The sequence below is a fragment of the Nilaparvata lugens genome, chromosome 6 (genome assembly GCF_014356525.2).
Source record: "Nilaparvata lugens isolate BPH chromosome 6, ASM1435652v1, whole genome shotgun sequence".
In the NCBI taxonomy this organism is placed as follows: Eukaryota; Metazoa; Arthropoda; class Insecta; order Hemiptera; family Delphacidae; genus Nilaparvata; species Nilaparvata lugens.
The window spans coordinates 65,835,060-65,858,066 of NC_052509.1; the positions used below are offsets into that span (position 1 = coordinate 65,835,060).

The following is a 23,007-nucleotide window of genomic DNA, read 5'->3' on the forward strand; positions in this document are numbered from 1 at the left end:
GCAATCCCCTTTGTTGAATGATAGACAAGGATAGCAAAACCATTGCCAATCAAACACTGCCATTATAACGTAGATCTCACTATAGTTGAGATCAGTTTGGGAATGATAATAATAATATCATCCTACAATGATTGAAATAATGCTCGGTCGCCACTTGAAAATATTGGAGTGTATCTAATGAATAACGCGATATCGAACTGGCTGAAGAGGAAACAGATTATTTTATTCATTAATCTATAATATAGAATTAATTTAATTAAGGAATAATTAGAGAGAAAGAAGGAGAAGAAGAAGATGAAGAGAAGAAGTAGAAAGAGATGGAACCCGGGCCAGGCGCACGACAGCTGTTATCGATTGCTTTTATTAATAATTAATTTAATAATCACTATTATTATATTTGGAAGGACTAATTAGCGAATGTCCATACAAAACAATTGAACACTTGAGTGAATTTCGCAGTACGTAAGTTATCTATGTTGTATTAACATTGTAATAGAATTTAACTTGTTTGAGAAACAGCTAACAAAAATTGAGGAATAAATCGGTCGTCTTGTTAACAATTCAACAATATTCAACAACGAGGTACCACAAGCTTCCACATAAAAATACCTATATATCAATATATCCAATTTACAATGCAAGTATGAAAATGCACAAGAAATTTATGCTGTTGTATGAATGAACTTAACTTAATTTGTACTGGAAATTGACTTAGTAATTGAATTTTATTTGATGCTACCAATTCAATACAGTAATGTATGATACAGAGAGGGTTGAGAAAAGAGATGATGAAGAGGGAAGAACTTAACTCATTGTAAAATGTCAGATGCAGTTGAAAAGAATTTGAAATATTTATGATTTAATTACCACTCTTCAACGAGCAGAATGGTTATTGTGTGAAGGAGAGAACATACTAAATACATATAGCGAACCAGTTTCATCCAATAACTACCACAGAAAGCCTTTTTCATGCGATTCTAAAACTGGGAGGTACTTCACCATTGAGGAATTAACTTCAGAGCTATATTTTCAAGTTACAACTAGTTCAACTCGAGTATTTTAACTTTCAATACAAAACTTGGAGGCATTTGTTTCTATTCGTGGCTCAGTGGTAGAGTGAACATCACTGCCCAAACTTCGCCACGTCAAAAGTCATTCTATATATGATATTCTAGTCAGGGAAAACAATGAAAGGTTGATGGAGATTATTTGAAGAGCATGATAATTATCTTTGTAACCCCGGTTGAAGCTCGTTTAACTTTGAAACGAAACGTTGGGTTTTGGGATTTGAAAGCGTAGGTACAAACAAACTTGGATTAGAATGCATATATAATTCGCCCAGATTAATCAAAACAAATAAGATCAAAGGCACGTTGAATGTGAGCTTTTCAAAAATGTCGAATGGGTTCCAGTTGGTAAGTTTACATGAGGACCATCATTCTAAAGAAAATTGGGGGATTCGAAAACAAAACTCATCTAAGAGGGCTACAAAGCACACACATAAATCAACATACTAGGACGGACAACCGTAAAAAAGTTGTAAGAAATTCATTTGGAATGGATGCTAAAAATAGCCATGAGCAAAATATTTACAAGAGCCCTAATTAATTCTGCATCCTAGTTGAAAGATTTAGTAGTAATTTGGAAAGATGTTAATACAGCATAGCTGGTTACGGTAAGAGGGAAGATCGAGATCAAGGGGTAGATGAGCGAGCTAGAGTAACAGAATACGCGTTGCGATGCGATGCGATACGATTACGATACGACTGCGATGCGATACCCGAACGACAACAGCTTGGTTGCAGCCTGGATACAGTTCCTATTATTATACCAGTAGCAGTCACCCCTCTACAGGGACAACTATCAATAATACAATTCTTATTAATAATATAAAAATTCAAAGTCTATTATAAAAAACGGTCACTTTCTTTGGCAAGACCAATAATATAATTAATAATATATATTATTGAGTTATCTTTATTCATATATATAGTGATACGTAATAATTATTTATTTGTTTAAAGTCAGTCGGTTAGTGTTGGCCATACCCTGCCTATTACACTCACTCACTAATTTAATATCATCATTATAATATATATATATTACAAACGTAATGATGTAACGCATCCGCATTCATTCGATCAAACATACATTCTTCACTTGAAGCACTCGACTAGTGCATTTATATGCATAGGACAGCACATCTCATGCCATGTATATATCCATATAATACGTATATACATATATACACGTTAGCTGTACATTTGTATGTCGTGTGTCTTCTACGGTGTAGATGGAGGGATTGCAGGCCAGCTTCACGAACTGAAAAATATACACACAAATTAGAACAAATATTGCATAAAATAAATTACCCTTATATTTTTTAAGTATTTTTTTCCTACAGTTACCTTGAAAAGTGACCATTTCTGCACTGATTACAAAACGAAAGTTGAGCTTGAACTTCTTACTGAAGAAACATAACCTATTTTTTGGACATGTAATCAAAATTTGGGAATGGAATAGTTTTGGGCCAAGCCTGTTGTTCCTTCCCAATCAAATTTATATGATTTGTTATTGTATCCACGTATAAATAAATAAATAAATAAAACGCAAAGAATCACTTTTCCGCTCTAGTGCCCAAAGTATTACTTTGCGTACTCTTAATACTTTGCTTATTATCTTGCAGCAATCCCAATCAGCTGTTGAAATTGTTGGCGGGTATTTTGAATGCGAATATGTTCTATCTTTATTTTTTCTGATTTTCAAATAAATAAAAATGAGAATTCATTGAATTACAAAATTTGAATATTATTAATATTATTCATTATTTCAAATAATATTTTTTCATTGATAAATTGATTGGTTGAAAAATAATTTAGAAATTAAGATTTACTCAAAATTATTCAAATTTTCAAATAAATTGGATTAGTTTAATTTTTTATTTGAATAAATTATCGATTATTAATTTTCAATTGGATTATCACGTTTAAAATAAATTAAAGTTGTTATTAATAACAAAATTATACAGACAAACATGGATTTCAGCCATCATTTTACCCATAATTACCCACTTTTCATATTCAATGGTAACTGTAGGAAAAATTTAATGTGAAATACGTGCGCAAAGTTCCTCTGCTGTGCTCAAGAAACCAATCCGCCCTCGCCTACGGCTCGTGCATAAACGTTTCTTTCGGTGCAGCAAACTGTCACTTTGCGCACTAGTTGCACAAATAACTATTTCTGGACAGTTTCGCTCAACGAGTTTTCTTCTTCGGTCAATATTAGTAGTAGCAAAATTCTTTTTTCTATTATAGCTATTTCTATTTTCTATATCTTTTCAAGAGGAAATAGACAATTCATATTGAAATACTATTATTATTACCATCATAATAGTAATCATCATGCTTTGTCAGCAGATTTTTAGAAGCAAACATTCTGAAATTGACGATTTGTTATTATAGTGAGGTTCACGCTGTAATGGCAGTGAAGAAAGATATCTCGAAAATGGCTCCAACGATTTTGATCAAGTTTATACCTAAAATAGTCATTAATTAGCTCTATCAACTGCCACAAGTCCCATATCTGTAAAAATTCCAGGAGCTCCGCCCCATCTATGCGAAGTTTGATTTTTGATTTCCAATTATCAGGTCTCAGATATAATTTAAACGAAAAATTTCGAGTGGAAAAGATTGAGCATAAAAATCTCTACAATTAATGTCCAGTAACATTTTCACCTAAAATTGAAAATAAGCTCGAGATTCGTGAAAATGTTACTATTTCAATTGCAGACTGTTGATTCTATAAAATCATTCACTATGAAGAGATATCAGACCTCGTGTGTCTCCAGCGTTATTGTCCTGTCACCATCTGACTCAGATCTTTGAATAGTAGACTTGAGATGCACGCGAACACTAGCGTCAGATGATCAATTTTCATAACGGCAAGGAAAGTTGTGTGAGTGCACCACACAAGATTTTTGGTAAAGTTTCACGGCAAATGAAAATCTTGATTCTCGATTTAATACTGGTTAAAATTTAACAGGCTTTTGTGCAACCACTCACTAGTCAGACGTCAGTCTCGATGCTCATGGCGTTAATGTTGTTGTTATGCCGGGGGTTGCAGTTGTTGTTGTGCTTTTTGGCGTTGGCCGTTGTTGTTGCGTTGGCAGTGGTTGAGAGGTTGCTGTCACGCGTCAACAGCAGACCCTCTTCAAGCTCCATTATGTCCGACGATGACTCACTCAGCGAACTCTTCTTCATATGTTGACCTGACAAAACAAAAACACAACATTTATGAATAGGATAGAATAGAAAAGAAATAGTTATTTGTATATCTAGAGTGGAAAGTATGACTTTTTCTCCCTGTGGGAAAAAGTTTGAAGCTCGAGGCGAAGCCGAGGGCAACAATTTTCCTGAGGGAGAAAAAGTATTTTTCGCTCGTGATGTACACAACATTTTTCCTCCATCTACATTTTCTTATAGAAACTGCAAATTAAATCATTCTAATAACTTACGTATTGGTGACAATGTTTCCTAACAACATAACCTAAAATCTAAAACCTAAAAACCAGTCGTCTGATTGTCACTGCCGATTGCGCTATCTATCGGCCAAAGTTGTAACAATTATATCAGCTGGGCAGGCTACCAAAAATGGCTGACTCCAGATCACGCGGTTCAGATTTGAATTGCAGATCAAAAATATTTGTTGGCTGGTATTTTGAATAGAATAAAACATTTTAAAAATTGTATAAATTTTTATCGTCTACTAATATTAAGAATATAATATCATACAAACATATATTTCATGAGTTGATCAAATTTCTGGTTGTGGCATTGACTTCAGTTGACTCAATGACAGACACCTCTATTACGCTTTCTCATTTGAGCTTAGACCTTCTAACCTATTACCATGTAAGTTTTTAAAATAGAGATGCTTCCCATGTTATTTAAATGGAGTCACTTTACCTCCCTAGGGAGTTTTTCTGTTTTTTACTACCGAGAGTGAAAAAGTGACACTTTAGTACTATGTTTCAGGGAGTAAAGTAAGTACTTTAGACAGTAGGTGGAGGAAAAGAATATAGAGCAGTAGCCAAAACATTACAGCTAGTTTTCACTTATCTAGTAGAGTTAGTGGTCGAGTAACTGGCATACTAACTCTACCGAGCTAATTCTACTCTACTCACTTAGTCAAGTAACTGTATTCACTACAATTGAGAATGTAAATTTAATAATAGTAGGTAACTATTACAATGTAACACATTACATTATCGTGTTGTCCAGTGAACAGAACTAACCTTAAAATGTCAATACTTTTTAATAAATTAACACTTTTTAATAAATAACAATACTTCTTTAACTTGATAGCCTACGGCACGACTCTTCTACTCTACTAGCTCGAGACTGTTTACATTAGCATAGTAGTGGTAGAGTAGAGTGAGAAGCGGTGGTGGGGGAAGGCAAGTGGTAGAGTACTATCCCACTCCACTCTACTAAAAACTAGTACTCTACCATGAACGTTTTCATTGGGAGAGTTCACAAGATAGTTAGTAGGCTACTTGTCCAAGGAACTCTACCACTAACTCGACTAATGAAAACCAGGCTCAATTGATATGAAAATAGTACTGAAAAGAATAATTGAGCGAAATTCTCGAAGATCAACATTCTTTGTCACAAGAAGAATCTTGAAGGCAGTTAGGGTCGATCTTAAACAATAAGTCAAGAGCTATTAATATTCGACATGGGAATAGTATAGATGAAAATTGAGTAACGTTCATGGAGGGTGAACATCATTTAGTGCCGTTTGCACAGTTCTAGTTTAAACTAAATTTTATTTCAAACTGGTTATCCGTATCAAGACTGCCTAAAAAGCAGTCGTTAGGTCATGTCAGAGGCCCTGAAATTGATCAGTTGCGACCTGAAAACTCTGACACCAGACCCGAGCCAGCCAGGTCACTCGATATTATTATCCGTATCAAGTATCGTTTTTTATAGTGTGGTTCATTTAGAGTTTAAACCACCAGCTGATTAAATTTAGTTAAACTGAACCGTTGATGAAGGGAGAACAACATTATTATTGTCAACCTCTTCTTCATAATAATTGTATATCTACGTAGTGAAAAAGTAAAATAAAGTGTGAAGTTTTTAGCTCAAAAATGTCTAGTTTCATTCAAAATTTAGACTTTTTGAATACGGTAATTATTAAGTTAATGTTCTAGATTTTTTGATTCTAGTCTCTAATAGTATCTATTTGATTCAATCGAATTTGCTCGTTTATCTGAGTATTGAAGAGCGTAAATTATTGTATTTTGAAAAATGAAAGTAACATAACCAACATTTTGATTTGGCCAGTATAGTATAAATTGGAAATGGGACAGTTTTGGGCATGAGCCTGTTGTGCCTTTCCAACCTTTCCATAGAAGAAAAAATATTTCACATAATTCATTTCACATCTACAGAGCATTCTTATAATGTGTAGAGCGGGTTGCATACATTGCTCCTTCACTATGCTATGCCATGGAGTTACAAGAATCATCAATTTATTATTATTATTATCACTAATTACTATGATTTTATTATCAATTCTTCAACTTTTATTGCAAATTATGTTTTACTGCTTGATGTGAATATGTTTATGAATTGAAATAAAGCATTCATCCAGTCATTCACTGTACATTAGTTAAGCCAGTTACACGCACATTCATTTCTGGATGTTCGATTTTTGCCGTCCTAATAAATTCTATAAGATTGAGAATTACTTGGCAAACACATGATTGGTATCTGAAATAGTATATTTCGCACCTAGAGCAGAAAATGAGATTTTTCCAGCTCGAAATCAGTTTTCAAGTCCGAGGCCGTAGGCCGAGGACTAGAAAAGATTGAGAGCTGGAAAAACATTTTTGCCCGTGGTGCGAACGATATTTTTCGCCACACTACAGGTATTGCTGACAAAATAAATAAAGAATACAAAATAAAGAATACTCGTTAAGCTATCGTACCTATCTCTTGATTTTAGTGGTAGAAGATTTGCAGTCAGGATTTCAGATTCTTTTAAAATTTCACTTGGAATACCACAGTCATCTTCAAGCATTTTTGAAAATTCGGAATGCACTAATCAACAATAAATAATTGAATAAAACTGGTTGCGAAGCGAATTAGTTTGATTCGAAACTGGAACTGAAATCATGGCGACTTCAGCACTAATGATGAAAGTGGACACTCGCCCGATGTAGCGGATGACTTATTAACTACTTCCATGAGCGGCTGGAAAGAGACAACTTTCTGGGCTAGACCGAAAAAGAAACCCTTTTTTGACGTCGTCTGCAAACAAGGTCTTTCAGATCTACGTAGGGACTGGAAAACAGCTGCTTTCTGTGCAGTGTGGCGAAAACATCATAATATGTTCGTCAAGTTCCATTTAATACTGTGGAATTTAAGGACGGCAAAAAATCGTACGTCCGAAAATCGATGTGACTGTAACTTGATTGATGCCAGTTACACACACATTGATTTTTTGTCGTCCTTATAAATTCCATCAGATTAAACAGAACTTGACAAACATCATTTGTTTAATCTAATAGAATTTATAAGGACGACAAAAAATCGTACGACCAAAAATCGATGTGAGTGTAACGGTCTTAAGGGAGAAATACATAGTGATAAACGATTTTACAAAAATAGTAGTCAATTGAGAAGGGACAGTTTTGAACATAAGCCTGTTGTACCTACTCACATAAGTGTAATAGTTGTACATGACTGAATAAATAAATAAATAAATTGAATTTAAATAATAATATCGAGTGACCTGGCTGGCTCAGGTCTGGTGTCAGAGTTTTCAGGTCGCAACTGATCAATTTCTGGGCCTCAGGCATGACCCACGACTGCTTCTCAGGCAGCCGAGACCGACAAATTAGTGTGTCCATCCGAAACCCGAGGGTGGCCAAGATAAGTATCTTGCCCGGACCAGGATTTGAACCCGGGGCTCCGAATTGAAAAAGCCAGCATGTTACTTATTTATTTATTTTCATACAAAAATGAAGCATCTTATCCACTCGACTACGGCCGAGAAATTTTATTGGAAAAGTTTAATGAACAGTGTTTTTGTCCTTGAACAATTTTGTCATCGACAGAAAGATTGTTTATTTCATTTGTTGTCAAAATTAATGTAGCTTCTCTTTTGTTTTTAATAACAAACGTGCCGCTTGTGCGACAGATAAAAATATGTACTTGAAATGGATTTCATGTTTGGCATTGACTGAGTTATATTTAATATCCAAAATTTTACTTTTGGGGAGTGTCAGTGTGTAAGCTCGTTCGATAGGACTGAGAGTTAAGTCCGGCTGATCCAGTGAAAAAGGCTAGTTTTCGGTTCGTTTAATAGTACAATTATTTTGTCACAGATCGGGCAGTATAAAAATAATTGTTAAGGGAGACGGGTTCTGAGCCTATTCATTGGTTCAGTTGAAATTTGTTATTTTGTTTAAATACTAAAGTCGCGAAATACCAGTGGATGCCAAAGTGGGAAGCTATTTCAAAAAGGTAGGTGACTACTGAATCATTTGTTCTTAAATTTTCATAGCCACAAACATTGAATCCTCATTAGCAGCAAGCGAGTGTTTTCCCCATTAATCCATATCAAATATTGTTTTTATAATCAAATTAATCTTGTTTTGTTCAAATGTAAATATGTTAAAGACTCATTAAAGTTCTAGTTATTCTGTTCTTTTCGTGTATCCATAGTTCTTTTCCCCTTACATATTTGGTGTAGGCCATCGTGCTTACATATTTTGGTGGAGGCTTCTCAAAAAAGATAGATAGATAATAGTTATTTTCCTACAGATACCCTGAAAAGTGACCATTTGTGCACTGATTGCAGGCTGCAAAGAATCACTTTTCCGCACTAGTGCGCAAAGTGAGTACTTTGCGTACTCCAGATTTGCAGCATGACAACGCAAAATAGTTAGTAGGTTATATGGAGCACCAGTGCAGCAAAATCAAAATTAAGTTGGTAACAGTGAGTGGGCTGCTATAGTGAGCAGAGGTGCAATGAAGCACAACGCGCTAATTATTAAGTAGATATTATAACCAAGGACAACGACAGCACAGTGCCAACACAGCACACACCACACAGCCGCCTCGCCATTCAAACACTACTACATTATTCAGGCAATTTTACCCATAATTACCCACTTTTCATATTCAATGGTAACTGTAGGAAAAATTTAATGTGAAATACGTGCGCAAAGTTCGTTTGCTGCACTCAAGAAACCATTCCGCCCTCGCCTACGGCTCGGGCGTAAACGTTTCTTTCGATGCAGCAAACTGTCACTTTGCGCACTAGTTGCACAAATAACTATTGTGCAACTAGTGCGCAAAGTGACAGTTTGCTGCATCGAAAGAAAAGGCGAGGGCGGAATGGTTTCTTGAGTGCAGCAAACGAACTTTGCGCACGTATTTCACATTAAATTTTTCCTACAGTTACCATTGAATATGAAAAGTGGGTAATTATGGGTAAAATTGCCTGAATAATGTAGTAGTGTTTGAATGGCGAGGCGGCTGTGTGGTGTGTGCTGTGGTGGCACTGTGCTGTCGTTGTCCTTGGTTATAATATCTACTTAATAATTAGCGCGTTGTGCTTCGTTGCACCTCTGCTCACTATAGCAGCCACAGCAGTCACTGTTACCAACTTCATTTTGATTTTGCTGCACTGTTGCTCCATATAACCTACTAAGTATTTTGCGTTGCCATGTTGCAAATCTGGAGTGCAGAAAAATTTTTCCCGCACTAGAGCGGAAAAGTGATTCTTTGCGTTCTGTAATCAGTGCAGCAATGGCCACTTTTCAACGTAACTGTAGGAAAAATGTATTTTATTTCCACTTTATAGCATTACAAAAAGTTATGTGGGCGAAGTTGAGACAATAAGAGCCCCCAATTCCACTTAACCCACAGAATATCGATAGAAATACAGTTTTAGAATTTATTATTTATTATGATGGATATTTACCTAACGTGCCAGGCAGATAAGGACAACTGGTAACATGGTTGAAGTTCTGTGACTGCATGTCCTCTTGGTCAGTCTCCCGATGGTAGAAATAGTTGAAGTTGGAGACGATGACAGGGACAGGAAGCGCGATCGTCAACACACCGGCAATAGCGCATAACGATCCGACAATCTTGCCCCACACTCCGACAGGCCTATGCACAAACAACACACATCAGTCCTACTCATCCGACTAAACATCCAACTCATCCGACATACACTGGATTCGCACACAACAGTCTATGAGCTTTTCTTTGTTTGTATTGGATGAATAAACAGTGAAAATAATTCCCATGAGTTGTAATTCGAATATTTCCATTCAGAGAAAATACAGGATAATAATTTTAAAATAAAAAATTGTAAAATAAGTACAGTTTTTAAAATTATTAAGTCACGTCATCATGTCACATAGCAGAAACATGTTTGAGTAAATAATTTTAAAAACGTTACTTAGATTTCTATTTTTATTTATATACAAGAGTAGCCCTAAAGAAAAATACAGGATACAATAATTGTATTTATAATCTATTATTTTATAAATTTCAAAATAAGGGTACTATAATTCTATTTTATAAAAAGGATGAGAAGATATTCCGTGGTAAGGGTGTTTATGCTCCAAACTTCACTGTTAACTCAAGCCGATAGTCCAAGTAGTTCTTGCTATGTTAAGGTGCGTACAGACTGTCGCTCTGCTCCGCAACCGAACGTCACTCCAGCAGAGCGATTGATGATCGACCAGCGAGCAACAGTGGTTCGACCGGGGAACGCGAGAAGATCTAACATCTTCCGTAACGTTCATGATGGGTGCGTGGGAGGAGCGACTGTGGTTCGATGGTGGTACGTGGGCGGTACGAGGGCGGTAGGAGGGAGGAGCGTGCACGGTGCGGGTTGGAAGCGCGAATATGTGTACGCAGCTTAACGTTGGTAGTCTTATACTGTGTCGTTTCTATACTCACCCGGCCAAGTCAGTAATAATAGGCAGGAATCAGCTTGGAATTTGGAACATAAACGACCTATATAATGGAATATCTAGACAGTTGTAATAGAGAGTAGTCGACAGTAATCGGCTTCAGTTAACAAGAGCTCAGGTTGAAATTTGAAACATAAACGACCTATATCATGGGATATCTTGACAGTTATAATAAACAGTAATAATAAGTCGACAGTAATCGGCTTGAGCTAATAAGAAATCAGCTTGATATTTGAAACATAAACGACCTATATCATGGGATATCTAGACAGTTATAATGGACAGTAATCGGCTTGAGCTAATAAGAAATCAGCTTGAAATTTGAAACATAAACGACCTATATCATGGGATATCTAGACAGTTATAATGGACAGTAATCGGCTTGAGCTAATAAAAAATCAGCTTGAAATTTGAAACATTAACGACCTATGTCATGGGATATCTAGACAGTTATAATGGACAGTAATCGGCTTGAGCTAATAAGAAGTCAGCTTGAAATTTGAAACATAAACGACCTATATCATGGGATATCTAGACAGTTGTAATAGACAGTAGTCGACAGTAATCGGCTTTATTTAACAAGAGCTCAGCTTGAAATTTGGAACATAAACGACCTATATAATGGTATATCTAGACAGTTTAATAGACAGTAGTCGACAGTAATCGGCTTCAGTTAACAAGAGCTTAGCTTGAAATTTGAAACATAAACGACCTATATAATGGAATATCTAGACAGTTGTAATAGACAGTAGTCGACAGTAATCGGCTTCAGTTAACAAGAGCTCAGCTTGAAATTTGAAACATAAACGACCTATATCATGGGATATCTTGACAGTTATAATAAACAGTAATAATAAGTCGACAGTAATCGGCTTGAGTTAATAAGAAATGATCTTGAAATTTGAAACATAACGACCTATATCATGGGATATCTTGACAGTTATAATAAACAGTAATAATAAGTCGACAGTAATCGGCTTGAGCTAATAAGAAATCAGCTTGATATTTGAAACATAAACGACCTATATCATGGGATATCTAGACAGTTATAATGGACAGTAATCGGCTTGAGCTAATAAGAATCAGCTTGAAATTTGAAACATAAACGACCTATATCATAAGATATCTAGACAGTTATAATGGACAGTTAAAATGGACAGTAATCGGCTTGAGCTAATAAGAAATCAGCTTGAAATTTGAAACATAAACGACCTATATCATGGGATATCTAGACAGTTATAATGGACAGTAATCGGCTTGAGCTAATAAGAAATCAGCTTGAAATTTGAAACATTAACGACCTATGTCATGGGATATCTAGACAGTTATAATGGACAGTAATCGGCTTGAGCTAATAAGAAGTCAGCTTGAAATTTGAAACATAAACGACCTATATCATGGGATATCTAGACAGTTGTAATAGACAGTAGTCGACAGTAATCGGCTTTATTTAACAAGAGCTCAGCTTGAAATTTGGAACATAAACGACCTATATAATGGTATATCTAGACAGTTTAATAGACAGTAGTCGACAGTAATCGGCTTCAGTTAACAAGAGCTTAGCTTGAAATTTGAAACATAAACGACCTATATAATGGAATATCTAGACAGTTGTAATAGACAGTAGTCGACAGTAATCGGCTTCAGTTAACAAGAGCTCAGCTTGAAATTTTAAACATAAACGACCTATATCATGGGATATCTAGACAGTTATAATAAACAGTAATAATAAGTCGACAGTAATCGGCTTGAGTTATTAAGAAATGATCTTGAAATTTGAAACATAAACGACCTATATCATGGGATATCTTGACAGTTATAATAAACAGTAATAATAAGTCGACGGTAATCGGCTTGAGCTAATAAGAAATCAGCTTGATATTTGAAACATAAACGATCTATATCATGGGATATCTAGACAGTTATAATGGACAGTAATCGGCTCGAGCTAATAAGAAATCAGCTTGAAATTTGAAACATAAACGACCTATATCATAAGATATCTAGACAGTTATAATGGACAGTTAAAATGGACAGTAATCGGCTTGAGCTAATAAGAAATGATCTTGAAATTTGAAACATAAACGACCTATATCATGGGATATCTAGACAGCTATAATGGACAGTTATAATGGACAGTTATAATGAACAGTTATAATGGACAGTAATCGGCTTGAGCTAATAAGAAATCAGCTTGAAATTTGAAACATTAACGACCTATATCATGGGATATTTAAGTAATAATAGATAGTAATCGGTTTGAGTTAACAAGGAATCAATCAGCTTGAAATTTGGAACATTTCAAACAAATTTGTTTTGGAACAAAAACAGCTGTGCTTAGTGAGAGAAGTTTAGAAACATAACCTTTTTTTTGGACATTTATTATCTTATCAAAATTTGGGAATGGAATAGATTTGGGCCAAGCTTGTTGTTCCTTCCTAATCATATTTATATGATTTGTGATTCTGTCCACTAATGAATAAATGAATAAAAGACCTATACCATGGGATGGATAACTACTCATACTATATTTTCTTCATGGTATGCATGGTACCATAAGAGCTTATGAGAATTATATTTTCACTATTCACAGTTCACTGTCGTGTGCTAATCCAGTTTAAACCACAACATGCATCATCACTGAAAAGGCGCTAGTATTTCTTCCTTGCATTAAAACGTCCCCTTGAATTGAACTCATTAAAATTATTCAAAATTATTTAAATTAATTTCTGTACTGTTGTGAATAATTGTCAATCGTGGGATTTCACCTACACAATATAATGTATATTCTGCTTCTCAATGTTCAAGCTTTTAGTTTACTGAAGATTAATAATGGAGTAAAAACAGAAACTAGTATTTCAATTTGATTCAATAAATTGGTGGTTTTGACAATATCAAGTAGCTATTTACATTTGATTGTTCAAATTATCATTCTCTAAGATTCAGGATATTAGATAAAAAGGAAGCTGCTCTGGGGATTCAAATTTTATGCAAAATTTGAATGCAAATTTCAATTATTTTACAAATCTAAATTTAATTTAATAATCATTAAATTCAATTTAAAAAAACAATTATCCACACTAGCAATAATTACTAACTTGATTTTACTTCCAAACTAAAAAAAAACTTGTAATTGGAAATATCTATTTTTTAATGTTATTTCCATTTCCATCTACAACACAACAAAAATTATAATTACCTCATCGTTATTGCTTCTTATTGGGTTGCCTCTGCTTCTCATTTCATCACTAAATCATAAAAAATAATCCTGAATAGTAGTTGTAAGTACTTTATCATTGTTTTTAAAATTTATCAAAAATAAATCTTCAGCATTGTTTTACACTGTATTTGAAATAGAGTATGAGTTAAATGAATATATTGTATTTGAAATTGTTGACTGTATGGTTTGTCATCATGGGAACGTAGAATGTATTTAGATGAGAAAATTTCAAAATGAAGCAGAGGTTTTTGTAAATGGGACAAGAGCATCTCACCTATTTCAATGTTCGATTCTCTAGATCATGATGGACTTTTGACGCTAACTTATGATAAAAATTCTTGAATGACTGAAGAAGAAACATGGAATAATAAAAGTATTATTAAGGAAGTATTATGGCTGAAGTATGACAGTCGTAAGGCCCATTGACGGCTCAAATGATATATTCAGGCGGTGGGACCTTCCCGCAAGGGACTCCCCACCAACAAAAAGCCATACGAATTTACTTTTTAGTATTATTTTTCCATGATAAAAAGCAATTATTCCATATCTCTGCCACTCTTGGATCTATCTACATCTTATATTATCATGTTATCATAATTTTCACGTTTTTTGTCCATCAAAATTTTCATCTCCATTCCCAAGTTAAAAAATCCCTCTGATTCTAGATTTATATTCTTGTTTAAAACTATACTATTAACAAGGAATTTCTTCATGATTTTTTCCACTTGGAGAAAGATGTATGTTCAATTTCTTGATGTACGTTCAAATATCCTCGACATAAAAAGGTGAGACAGACATGATAATGGAGACAAACTCTTGTAACGTGTGACCCACGTTATAATGGCAATTAAGAAAGATGGAAGAAAAGGGTTGCCGATTATCTGTCTTGTCACTACCTTCTAGGAAGGATAGCTTATACTCGTATATTGGATGTAACATTAACCATTCATCCATGTTTAAATAATTAATCATATTCTATTCTTCAAGAAAATATAATTTTCATTAATAAAATAATGAATTTTCATGATTGAGATTGAATATTTGGTTTATCAATTATAGTTAAATCTGATCTGGCAACGTTGCCAAGCTGGAGAAGGATAGCGCCATCTGCTTTGTTGAATGATAGACAAGGATAGTAACACCAATACTGCCATTATAACGGCGCCTCACTATAGTCAATAGTTTGCTACCAAACATCAGGAATGCATCCAAAATAGATAATACATGTATAGAAAGAAATACTAGGCCTTTCACCAATTTCAAAAGAACATAATTTCTAAAACTAGCAGATTTAGTATAATCTTGAATTTATTGAATACTTTACATGGAAGCAATTACAGCTTGTGTTATACAGGCAGCATACTCTTAAGAAGTTAAAAGAAGCTCACTTGACTTATGTTATATAATAGTGGGTAGGCCTACTAGAAATTACACTACATAAACTGAATACACTCCTCCTCAATATTATGATTTTTTATAATAAATTAAAATAATATAATGCTGGATTTTCGAGGTCGAGTGGTATAGAGGACTTTCAAGTCCTAACTCCGTCTGATAAAAAATATTTTTCACTTTCAATATTATTTCAGTATTTGTCATAATGTGAATGTCTTATGATGGATATTTAGATGAGAAAATTTTGAGGCTTTGCAAAGTCTAAACAAAAACTTCTACTCGTGATATTTTTCAAAGATTTTCGATTTGTTTATCATCAAGCTATCAAAATGAAAAGGTTTTCTGAGGAAAACATTTTTTTCCGATCATTACTTTTTGAGATATGAGCGCCCAAAGTTTAAATTTTTGGGACAGAACATTTCAAATTCTGTAAGAGATAAATCCATGAGATTTAGAGGATCAACTCTTCATGATATTGTTGATCTAGTGAAACAAAAATTTTCTGAAAATATAAAGTTTTGAGAAAGTTATCAAATTTACTAAAAATTACCAATTGTCAAGTTATTTTTGGTAAATCGAATATCTTTCGCAAATATTTATATTTTCAGAAAATTTTGGTTCTACTAGATCAACAATAGCATGAAGAATCAATCCTCTAAATCTCATGGATTTATCTCTTACAGAATTTGAAATGTTCTGTTCCAAAAATTTAAACTCTAGGCGCTCATAAAGTTAGTAATGATCGAAAAAGAAATGTTTTCCTCAGAAAACCTTTTCATTTTGATAGCTTGATGATATACAAATCGAAAATCTATGAAAAATATCACCAGTTTTTGTTTAGCCTTTGCACAGCCTTAAAATATTTAAACAAGAGATCTATTCACATTTCTAGAATAATTTAGGATTTTTCAATATTGTAGTCATATGAATGGATTAGTGTAATTCATTTCAATGTTTGAAAAATGAATAATAAATACTCATTTTTTATCTTTGACATAAATTAATAATTATGGGTTAGGCTGGATACGCTCACAACAGTCTAAATATAATTCTCAAGGGTTTTAATTGGACTTTTCCCACTCAGCCAGGCCAGGTGAGTATGAATAACATCATTAGAACATATGGGAATTATATTTTCACTGTTCACTGTCACTGAATCCAGCTTGAAGGAGCTGGGAGTTCTATCTCGATAATTTTCATTATTATCAAACGAAAATTCCAATTGAATTCTGTAAATCATCCCGAAAACTTCTGCTATTGCAAATATTGACAACAGGGTAAACAGCTGGATGGAAATTCGATGTGCTCTACTATACAAAAATTATCTGTCATTCCCGGGCTGACAAATAATTTTTGTATAGTGGCGCTCATCGAATTTCCATCCAGCTGTTGTCAATATTTGCAGTAGCAGAAGTCTTTGAGCAGCAGAGATTAACAACAGTATCATGGCGGGACACAGGGCATACTAATTATGCTTGTATTAAGTTATTAAAATCTCGAATGCTGTCAAGAGCTACAAAATTGCAGCCTGTGAAGCCTGTGAAATTGGTGAAGCCTGTGAAATTGGTGAAGCCTGTGATGTGTTATGGATCGGAAACATGGGTGGAGATATGCAAACTCTGAGAGTTTTTGAAAGAAAGGTGGTGAGAAGAATCTTGGGCCCTGTTTTTGAGAATGGTCTCTGAAGAGGTAGAAAAAATTTTGAAATAGACGAGTTCTTAAACAATGAAGACATTGTGCGGTCGATAAAAGCTGGCAGAATAAGATGGATGGGGCATATGGATGGACTTTTTGAAGTGAAAGTGAAATCTTAACCTTATTCTTTTTGACACTTGTATTTGTAAAAATTTGGGAGAAGACAGTTTTGGGCTATGCCTGTTGTCTTCTCCCAATCATATTATATTTATTATAATTATGATCTGTAATGACAATGGAATAAATAAATAAATATGTTGAGAATGGGAGATGGAAGAGTGGTGAAATGTAGATGGAAGGAGAAAATATATAACAAAAGAAGAAAAGGTCGACCAAGAAATAGATGGACGGATGATGTGGAACGCGATCTTGGAGTTCGTAACTGGAGGAGGAAGGCCGAGGATCGAGACAAATGGAGAGGCTATGTAAGGGAGGCCAAGGGTTGTAAAGACCTGTAGAGCTAATGAGTAAGTAAGAAAGAAGTCTTCGGGGTGATTTGCAGCATTTAATTGAGATTTTTTTTCAATAATAATTATTCATTAATTAGCATCTGAGCAAATGCAACTCCCAATTTATTTCCACCAATAATTTAAAATATTGATGGATTTGTTGTAAGTTTAACTTGAAATTTAAAATTTTGATACTTCTATTGTCAGTGTATATCCGCAATGCATGTCCAAGTAAATCATTGAAATTGGAATTACTGATCTCAATTTACAGACCATGATTTTTCTATAATATTATTGGAAACAATAATTATAATTTAATGAAAACAGTATATTCACCGAGGAGGAGCGATTTTAAATATTCCACTTCAATTAATGAGAGTAGTTTAATCGAATCAAATTCAAGCAATTATGCTTGTGCAGAATTAGTGATATTAGTTTTTAAAAGTGCTAAAATCAGAAAAGGCGTCTAAAGTATATTAATCTATCAAGCAATGTCATATTCAAATACTATTCTAGAACTATATAGCCTATGAATTTTTAAAGATACAATTTGAATAAGCTAGGTTGCCTACGGTGAAATTTAGATTTAGTTTATTCTGTATACATTAAAAAGATTCAATATCTAATTATAAAAAACAAGGTTTAAATAGTTTTTCTAGGAACATTATTATAAAAAATATGTTTTTCAACATCAATCAGCGTTGGAAAATGAAGGACTATTGTAAATTTATCTACCAATGATGATTTTTGATCATTTATTCAAAATAATATATAGAGAAATTCAAAGGATGGAATCTGAGTTGAAAATTTTTGTTGAACAGAAATTGGGTCTATGATTTGTGAAATTATAAAGGGAATTTTTCATGTGATTTCGATTTTAATTCAACATTTAGTGAGAAAATTAACTATTTATTATACCGTATCATTATCAATTATTCTGATTTGATGAATTTAAGTACTAGATTATTTTCATGTAATAATTAAAGAGAACCTTCTGCATTAAGAGGAAGGGAATACAATAACAACATTAAAGACAAATATTTTTACAACAATCACCAGAAAAAGTGCAATAGAAAGGAAATGTGCCAGTTTCTAATCATGCAATTCAGATGGTGGATAAGTTTCTTACATAACAATAATTATAAATTATAATGAATGAGTTTAAATTGAATTTAAACTCAGGAAGGATTCATCCAAGTAAGAACTCTTTAGATTATTAATTACAGTATTAAATTTTGAAAATGAAATTATAATATTTATTATTATTTAATTTCCATTTTCAGATCATGTTTGAAATGAGTTTTTTGTGCTTTTCATAAGCAATGGACCTGTTTTGAACGGTAATAAGGAGTCCAATAACTTGTGATTGACATAAAATTATAAATTTTATTATTATTTAAATTTTATCATTATTTACTTCTTATAGGACTGCATGTTAACTTCATTCAAGCATATTATACTTTTCATGTTATCTTGTTCTCATTGTAATATAATCATTTTCACTTTCAAAGAGGGTTTCTTAGAAACAGTATTGTAATTGTAACGCATTTGATAAAATTCTCTTACATCTTGAACTATATTTATGATAAATGGATAAGAATAATCATTTGAAGAGATAAAAGAAAGTTTTGGGCTTCAAATCTTTATTGATTCATACAATAAGTACATCATAAAAAATGATAGGAAGAGAAAAAAATAAGGTAACCTTGTGCTATTCCTCTCCCAAATTTAGATAAGGCTACACATAGTCCGAAATAGGTTAAGTCTTGTAGTTGTTCACTTTACAAAATGTTCAGTTCTTAATTATTTTTACAAAGTAGATTTTTGAATAATTTAGTTGCTTCAAAACCAAACATAGAAGAAAAATTTCGCATTATTATCTTCAAAATTCCTTGCTAAATCAATTAAATTGTGAATGAAACTGTATTTCAATTGACAAAGTTTCAAAAACAAATCTTGATTTTGTACAAAACTAGTTTTACATCCCACCAAACGAATGTAGGCTATATTGACATCATTCCAGGCATAATACAAAATATTCATGCATTTGCTACGAGCATGCCAGTAAAACAAGCAAGACCGTATTTACAAAGTTGATAAAATTTCACACATGCATAATAATTATTCTCTAGAGCTTGCAACATTTAAGACCTGAATTATATAATAGATATCAGCTCTTGAATCATCAGTATAATTTATCACTTGTTGATATAATTTTGTAGAAAAATATTGAAATTTTTGGAAATTCTACTATCGAATCATAAACATTTTCATCTCCTCTGTTTTAATCTGTGGTGTAGGCCTACCTTTTTGAGGTGTAGCACCTATTTAGAAAATTAATAATTCTGACAAGTAGTATGTTATATCATTCTTGAAAATTGAATAACAATTCAGTTCTTAAATTAAATATTAAATTGAGGTAATTATATACAGTTTTGATGAACTAGACACGTCTCAATGTTGATCCAGTTGTAATTAATATTAGAATTAGTTCTGAATGTAATATAAAACTGTCATAACAATATTGGCACCTAGAAAAGAATACAATTTCCTTGAAAAGATTATGAGAAAAGGAGAGTAATTGAAAGTAATTTTAATAAAATTCCAGGAAAAGCAAATGCAGAAGCGAAGAAAATGATTTATTATTCACATGAGTCAAGAAATATGTTGCAAAGCTCTTGAAAGTTTCCATTCATTCATTCATACAATCAACAAAATAAATAATGGTTAAGGAAACTAAAGTTTAGAAGCAAAAGAATAAATTGAAAGAAAAAGTAGTATACATACATATTAGATTCACACAAATACAGACACACTGTCAAAAACACACACAAATCTGAGAAAATTCTTTGTTCTATTATCCGACAATATCATCTCCAGGTTACGATAAAATGGCACAAATATGGCGGCATATGGCTCTCAAAAAAAACTCAAAACAGAAACACTTTTACTTGATTAAGACTTTTTACGGCAAGCATAATAAACGAATAAAATTGTCAGTTTGGTTTTTTACCACTGTACAACATCGAGAGGCACAGAGAGAGACAGAAGGAGTGACAGCGATAGTATCAGAAGAAAGGAGAGAAAGAAAGAGAAAAGAAGAGAGAGAGAGTGCACGCATGGACACGGAAGTGACAAACAGGCAACACTGGGCGGACTACGAGGGAGGAGGGAGGAGGGAGCAGGATCAAGGACCAAGGACCAAGGATCAAGTGCAGGATTTGACAGAGGAGGTCTGATGCACACTGACAACGTCAATATAAGGCACACGCATCTCAAAATGTCCGTAAGCAGGCATACATGGGAAAACATTGATTAGAAGGCTCTACTATAGTATTTTTTAGCCCTACCTATTCGAAAAGTTACTCTATTCTTTGTAGAAGACAATGTTCTGTTTTATTTGTTTATCTTTCCATCTTTTTTCCAGTGTAATTCACGTTATTACTGAACTTATACATTATATGTTAATTTTAGTTTAACATTATGTTTATTTATGTTTTATTCATGTTTATAGTTCAACTATCAGTGTATTCAATTAAAGCATTCTACCATAGTCTATCTATTTATTCAATCATAAAAGTTTATGACTACCTTTCTATCTTGTTTTCAGTGTAACTCACGTTATTCCTGTACTTAAATCTATTATAGCTTTAGTTTTACAATATTTATTGTAAATATGTTTATTCATGTTTGTAATGTTTATTCATGTACAGTGCTATTCTGTTTTTATACCTCTATGGGTCTTGGTAGACTCAGTGGGAAGTAGCATATTCTATAAATAAATTAATAAGACAAGGGGATTAACAAATTACGGTATTTATTGTGGAGGTCTGAATACTTTAAGTGAGATGAAAATGCGCCTTGTATTATTTTATTACCACTTTGAATACTTGACGACATAGCAATCTTTATTGTATATATTTGTATTGTTTTGTTCATGTTTTACAAATACTTGTAGGCTATCTATAATAATCACTTTGATAACTTTTAAAACGACAAAACAGTCTTAATTTATTATTGTATTTGTTTTGTTTTTCTTGTTTTTATAATTTGTTTTATATTTGTTCATATCTTGTAAAAACTTGTAGGCTATCTAAAATAATTACTCAGATAACTTTTAAAACGACGAAACAGTCTTAATTATTGTATTTTTCTTGTATTTATAATTTATTCATTATAATTTGTTTTATATTTGTTCATATTTTGCAAAAACTTGTAGGCTATCTAAAATAATTACTCAGATAACTTTTAAAACGACGAAACAGTCTTAATTATTGTATTTTTCTTGTATTTGTTTTGTTTTCCTTGTATTTATAATTTGTTCATTATAATTTGTTTTATACCGTATTTGTTCATATTTTGCAAAAACTTCTAGGCTATCTAAAATAATTACTCAAATAACTTTTAAAACGACAAAACAGTCTTAATTATTGTATTTTTCTTGTATTTATAATGCTAGTAAACTTTGCGTACCAAAATAAACTTATAATCAATCAGACTATATTCAAAATGGCACAGAAGTCTTAATTGTATTTGTATTGTTCTCCTAGTATTTTGCTTGTATTTTCTCTCTTTTTCGTATATTTTTTATTGCTAAAATTGCTAGTGAGCCATATCTACAAAAATTTTTGGATCATAAATTTGAATTTTCGTTTAATAATTAAAATTTACAGAAATTATACTTTATTGGGAAGCGGTGACTGTTTTGCTGTATGAAAAAATATAGCATGGATTGAAAAAAATATTGTTATTAATATAAATATTATAGTGAGATTCGCGGGAAGTCAGTGGGAATGATAGAACTACAGTGTTGCCGATTCTCTGTGACCACCACCTTCCATATGTTAGCTGTGATTGAACTGATATCAATTGTTGATTCTTGTCAATAAAGATTAACTCGTTATCAAATATATTTTATTCGCCATGAAAATATATTTTTTCATGGTTCATTAATATTTGAGATGAAATATTCTGATACCTAGTTTGTTATGCTTCTTCATAACCAATAAATTATTTATCAACGGCGTGGAGTTGGATAAAGCTATCTGCTTTGTCTAATGACAGAAAGGGATAGCAAATTAATATTAATCAGTTGCTGACTTCATAGCGCAGATCTCACTATATAGGTAATATACGTCTTTTAATAAGTGCACTCCAAAACAATAGGGGCCCCTGCTCTAAATCAAGTTACTTCTAATGAGAGCAAGAACAGGTCTCATTAAGTCCTCAAGTGAACCGGAACT

General features: G+C 33.0%; 1 protein-coding gene across 6 annotated transcripts in view; it reads right to left on the reverse strand.

Moving 5' to 3' along the window:
• Window positions 1–23,007, reverse strand: part of LOC111048259 (potassium voltage-gated channel protein Shaker) — a 692,857-nt gene continuing 669,850 nt past the window's right edge. For all 6 annotated transcript variants that reach the window (XM_039431765.1, XM_039431762.1, XM_039431761.1 and 3 more), the window contains exons 6-8: window positions 10,000–10,190; window positions 4,062–4,267; window positions 1–2,322 (exon numbers count right to left, since the gene is read on the reverse strand). In XM_039431765.1, the coding sequence (XP_039287699.1) occupies window positions 4,065–4,267; window positions 10,000–10,190 (394 nt within the window). In that variant the 3' untranslated portion in view covers window positions 1–2,322; window positions 4,062–4,064. The remainder of the gene's footprint in view (window positions 2,323–4,061; window positions 4,268–9,999; window positions 10,191–23,007) is intronic.